Source organism: Hippocampus guttulatus, chromosome 21 (genome assembly GCF_054856545.1).
Source record: "Hippocampus guttulatus isolate MCC_2025c chromosome 21, RoL_Hgut_1.0, whole genome shotgun sequence".
Lineage (NCBI taxonomy): Eukaryota > Metazoa > Chordata > Actinopteri > Syngnathiformes > Syngnathidae > Hippocampus > Hippocampus guttulatus.
Window position 1 is genome coordinate 2,270,262 of NC_141281.1, and position 5,486 is coordinate 2,275,747.

The 5,486-nt window shown below is 49.9% G+C and overlaps 1 protein-coding gene across 4 annotated transcripts; it reads right to left on the reverse strand.

Annotated features, from left to right (window-relative positions):
* Nucleotides 1–345: 345 nt before the first annotated feature.
* On the reverse strand, nucleotides 346–5,167 carry eef1e1 (eukaryotic translation elongation factor 1 epsilon 1). 4 transcript variants are annotated; one of them, XM_086102611.1, is made up of 4 exons: nucleotides 5,052–5,167; nucleotides 4,365–4,562; nucleotides 1,345–1,440; nucleotides 346–727 (listed from the first exon to the last, which is right to left on the reverse strand). In XM_086102611.1, exons 1-4 carry the CDS (start codon nucleotides 5,133–5,135, stop codon nucleotides 584–586), a joined length of 522 nt encoding a protein of 173 aa, XP_085958737.1. In that variant the 5' UTR covers nucleotides 5,136–5,167; the 3' UTR covers nucleotides 346–583. The 4 variants fall into 4 exon arrangements, with proteins under 4 accessions (XP_085958737.1, XP_085958736.1, XP_085958735.1 ...); XM_086102610.1 differs by having other exon boundaries at nucleotides 4,365–4,522; nucleotides 5,000–5,159; XM_086102609.1 differs by having other exon boundaries at nucleotides 4,971–5,159.
* Nucleotides 5,168–5,486: the final 319 nt, after the last annotated feature.

The following is a 5,486-nucleotide window of genomic DNA, read 5'->3' on the forward strand; positions in this document are numbered from 1 at the left end:
GTCGTGCATTAACACGGTCTTAGCAGATTTTACGTCTTGGACATTGGGCTACGGGCAGTTGCCGGCTGGCTACGTTTCTTCTTGCGGGTACGACGGAGGCTCCACGGGTGACGATTTGGAACTGTGGCGCCACTCCGCTAACTTGGTCTGACAGTATGGGAAACATGGAAGGGACCGTGAGCGGCGCGCTGTGCGTCACAACACAACTACCGATCGGAAACGCCACACACGGCACAAAGCCTGCAACAAATAAACAAACACCAATGAAACAACCTCATAGAGCGGAAGAAGGGCTGAGAGGACGTTAACGGTCAATGACGCAAAGCAACAGTAAAAAGACAAGAGGGAGGTGACCTAGTTTATTCGTTTGGAGCCATCCTAAAATAGCTTGAGTACCTCTTCAACAACAGTCGTCTCGGTCCTAATGTTGCGTTAAACGAAACAAAACAAAGAAAGAGGGTCTCTCGTGGCAAGAAAAGTCAAAAACAGGAATGCCCATGTGGATGTGACCTGCGCTCATTTTGAACCATTTTAGTCGGGAAAAGACTTCTATTGTGCCTGGTGTCGACAGGGCCGCCGGACCTCAGGGCTGCTTAGCGCTGTAAATTCTGTTCCTGAGCACGACGACCCGGGGGAGGTGGTGCCGGATCCCGGCGCGGTGCTGGATGTGGTCGAACCATCGCGTCACGTTCATATAGCGCTCCTTCTCCTGGAAAGTCAAGTCCATCTGGGCGAGAGAGGAACATTGGGTCGTTATCGCCAGCGCAACGAAAGCACGGCGGGCTTGGCAAAGGCCACACATGCGGTCATGAAGGCGCGGAAAGCAGCTTACACACTCGACGGCAGATGAAGCGCAGCCCCATAAATCACAATGTCCTTGGAAAATTCTCTTTGGGATCGAATTAAACGGAATTTGGAAGCTGACAACACTGCCGCCTCAAACCAGCAGTCGCTTCGAATGATTGTGAAATCTTGTTGTGCGTCAAGCTTGAAGATCTGGTGGCGGGACTCGATGTCCCGGAGGTTCAAAGGAACATCGAGTCCAAACCAAAGTGACGCCGTGCCCGGTGGGGAGGGCGACCTTGGCTCCATGCTTAAACCCACTGACATCGCCTTACGGGATCCCCCCCCGCCCCTCCCGCCACCTCTTGTAACTCGCCGCTGTCCTCTTTGAATCCTAAAAACCGCCAGGCTTTGATATCCTCAACTTCATTTTGCAGTGAAGTGACAGTGCGAACGGATTCTTGCAAAGGCCACCGAGTTCATGACGACATCACTTATGGGAGCTCATAAAACAAAAGTTGGAATAAACATTCAAAACGAGACAGGAAAAACACAACTCACTATTAGTGGGTGAATTCCATTGTACATGAGCACATCCGCTAAGGTGAAGTGGTTGCCCGCCATGCAAACTTTGTCTTGCAAATAGAGGTCAAGGTCCTGGAAGAGCAAAAAATATATATATATATCAGGGGAGGAGTTGCGATCCTCAGGCAATGACAAAAAAGAAAAAAAAAACGCTCTGCGGATGACCCTCGGATCAATTCGGCGCATCTCGGCCGGATGGCTGTCGTGCGCTTGACTTTGGAGTTAGCCAATCCTCCATCAAGCGTCGCCAGTCGGTGCCGAATACTGCCGCGCGCCTCTTGACTCATTAGAGGGGGCACAACGCTCCTACTCTGGCATCCCATCACTGGCCCTAGGGGTCCGCGGAGGCTCCGAGGGGATGGAGCCTTTTCTCCCTCTTTGGAATGAAGCCCCCCCCCCCCCCCCCCCCCCCCCCCCCAAACTGGCCATCTTTCAAATTGGTCCCAAAACTCATTGTTATTCTCTGGCTTTTGAGTTGGGACTGTTTTTGTGCTCTATAAATATAGTTGAGTAGAAGCAAGACCTCAATTTTGGACATTTTAAGGATTCAAATCCTTAAAATGGTCAGGGTCAAATCTGACTTCAAATAAGAGTGGATTGTCTTTTTAGCGTGGCCGTCATCTACGTGGAGATCTCAAAAAACAAAGTCAGCAGGTTCATGAAGCTATAAATCTGGCCGCATAAGGTGGCCCCTCACTTCCCGTGTGAGCTTCAAGAAAGGTTCAATCATGTATAACCCGAGGGGGGGTATGCCATCCCTCGTCCATGACTGGCGACTTCACGCAGATGCCCCGCTAGACAAGCCGTTTTGTTTACTCCGCTGCCAAATGACTCCAACTCTCACTTTGCACATCAGTGAAGCCGTCTCAATTTGAGTGGCGCGCTTTGCCTTTTCCGAGGCCAAAGTCACACACGGAAGTGCCGGTCCCTGGGGATGGTGGGGGGGGGGCACACAACATCTTTAGCGCTCGTACGCCGCGTAAAGGGAGCTCTCGCTACGCACACCGATACATCTTGGGGGTAAATGGAGTTATTGTGCGGCAAAAGTGGCTGATGCCAAACAAGGCATGAAGACTGCAGACTTCCGCCATGGGATCCTCGCTCTCTGTCGCCTACGGCCGTGGGGCTGAAGCCCAGTCGAGCATCGGAGGGAGAGGAGGTGCGCGCCGGCTGCCTGCGCCCGGCACATAGGGGTTGGAAGAGTACAGCTGTTCATTTTCGGTAGCAAACACACGTGGGGGGGGGGGGGGGGGGGGGGGGCAAGAACTAGGGCCCAACAATCAATTGAACTCAAAGTCCAAAACCAAGTTGCATCTGACCCAGATTGGGCATTTGGCAACAATCTTCAGCAAAGAACAATCTTTCAACATGTTCGGACTGTCCGGATCGTGTTCTCTGCGTACTCGTGTTGTCAACTTATTAATAAGCCCCCAAGAAAAATGTTGTCCTCTTTGCCAGAAATGACCCATGCAATACTCCAACTTTTGGCAAAGTGACACCATGAAGGAACGAACATCCAGACTGCTTCACCTAACAGTGACCTCAACGGAAGGTGCAAAGGTGGCTAACTTGGGATTCGGGGGTCAAACAGTTTTGACTTTCTTGTTGTCGCATCGCATGAGTCACTGGCTGTGTGAGAAGCTGTGAGTTTTCTCTTTGCATCCTGGGGTGAAAAGGTTTAAAAAAAAAAAAAAAAAAAGCAGCAGTAGCGGCGGCGCACTTGACAGGTTGTCTCTGTGGTCCATTTCATGGAGGATGACTGGTGCTTGAAAGGAGGGTGTTATGGCAACAGCAGGGCAGGCGTGCTGGTGAGGGAGCACCGGGCACCAGAGCTGAGACGCTCTGGGCGACTTCCTTTTGTAAATGGCACCATTAAAATATTTAAGAGGCCTGTCCGGATAACACGCCGCCGCCCAGCGGGACTCCTTCGACATGCAACGACCGCGCGTGTCACTGTGAGAAGCGCGCACACACATCGGCGCTTCACGCTGACAGAAGAGTGCCAAGAGGCGCCGAGTGTCCGGCAGACCCGTGGCTGGCGATCCATTTCACGCTGACTGGCGTCGGGCACATTAAGGCATTTTTCACTGTCGCGAGAGGCCATGTCACCGAAAGGCCATACATCGCTCTGCATCGCTGTGGCGTGCGCCTTTTCTCAGACACGCGCACACTGTCTGTACTTCTGGACAAACCACATGAGAGGGGAATGCTGAGGGGGCGGGGCGGGGTGGGGGGGCCCTCAACAGAGACATGTTGCTTTAACGGCGGTGGCGGGGAGTTGCTTCGCAGCCATGACCGGGTAGCCTTATTTTCAAGACTAAATAAATACATGAATCATACTAAAAATGACATTTGACCTGGGCCACAATTTTGGTTAAAAAGTGTGAGAAAGGAGGGTGAACCGTAGAAATTTTCTCGACATTCGAAGATAAAATTAAATGACAAAAAGGAAAACAATTTATCTTCAAACCACGGTAGTAAATAAAGAGGCAAAATGGGTTCTTCCACTTTGTGCTCTATGGCTGATTGATGAAGACGTCACATCAATGATCATCAAGTAACTGTCTGAAAAATGCTCACCGAACTACAGTTTTTTGGTTCTGAATGGGGAGATTCGGCTGCTGTTTAGTCCAGAGCCAGATCTACTCGGTGAGCTACACGGCTGTTGGCCGGCCCAAAAACTTGGGAAACTCCTCAACTATTTGCCTTCACACCTTGAACAGACAGCTAATGAAATGAACCGAACAAGACAAACAATCTAGAATTGATTTCGTGACTTGCCTTTTGCGTGTTTCCAAAAGTTGACAAATTTGAAAGTGGCCCTTTCGTCCCTCTATTTTTCTGTATGTGGCCCGAAAGGGAAAATGTTTGGACACCCCTGGACAAAAGCTTTCCAATTTACGTCCAAATAAAAGGTTAAGTCGCCACACTAAAAAGGGACTTAGGAGCCACTGCAAAAGGACAATTCCTCAGTTTTGCCCTTTCGGTGCACCTGCCTTGAGTATAGTTCTGCTTTCCTCCTTGTTGCAGCCGTCCAGCTTGCTCACTCTGTATTCAAGCCACTGATGCACCACTGCTCTGTCCTCCGCGGCTTCCCCCAGCAGCTCAGGTTGCTTTGCTTCTTTCACCAAGTGGCGGGCGATGGTCACCAGGCCTACCAGGGGAGGACCATTGTTATTCTGTAGCACAGGGATCTGAAAGAAGATCAAGGTCAATGTTTTGGTCAAGATTAAAAATCGAAATGTTCCAAATCAAATTCTACTCATTTCTGCTTTTAACCATCCCACAATATGCTGCTGCTGCTGTTCTTGTTTTTTAATCCTCCGCCATAAGACTAGAAATTGGGAGTGATCACATCTAATACAGGGTTCTTACTAAGCTGGTTCACAGTAACAGCCCACCATATGGACAAGCATGTACGCTTTGTATTGTGCTCTGTACAGGAACGCCCGGCTCAGTGCATAGAGTATATTTTCATGTCAAATGAATTTCAAATGTCATATACCAACTGGGAAATGATGTTCAAAAGAGGCTGGCTGACGTTACTCCAAGCACAACAGCGGATTGGCCAAACACGCGACTAGCTGAATAGCAAGCATTACCTTCCTTTCCGCGGCGTATGAAATGTTACCTCTCAAAAAAGGGGCGCTTTTAAACGCCATGCCTATGCAAGGTTTGGTCACCTTTTTGTCGCCTCGGCTACTGTACTTGTTGGGCTTTTTCAGTCCTAAATATTTCTCGAGCGATGCTAGCTCCCGTAACGCCATGGTTCTTCACGATGTTGGACGTCATCTGCCTACCACCCGATTGGCTGTTTGCTGCGCGAGCCCGCCTTCCAGCCTTTGAGTGCTTGCTGATTTGACCAATTGCACACCAGGACCTAACCCCTCGTCATATTGCATCAGCGAGAGACAGACAGACCCGATGCCACGGGACCCACGTTTTCCTCTCGTCAATCGTAACCCACTTTTATGTGAGTTCATAACATGACAGACAATATCCTGTTCAAAAAGCCCTTGGAAACATGCACTGTACAGTCATATTCTTAAACATACCAACACAACGTGCCCCCAAATTGAGGATGAACATACAATACATCCTGATTTATCATGCGCTTT

What these genes read in the sequence shown, in the direction of transcription:
- eef1e1 (XM_086102609.1), bottom strand. Translation starts at nt 5,135, where the DNA reads ATGGCGTTACGGGAGCTAGCATCGCTCGAGAAATATTTAGGACTGAAA. An exon ending in AAAGCAGAACTATACTCAAG is followed by an intron (nt 1,441 to 4,364) that starts GCAGGTGCACCG and finishes TTGCTCTTCCAG; the next exon opens with GACCTTGACCTCTATTTGCA. An exon ending in ATGGAATTCACCCACTAATA is followed by an intron (nt 728 to 1,344) that starts GTGAGTTGTGTT and finishes TCTCTCGCCCAG; the next exon opens with ATGGACTTGACTTTCCAGGA.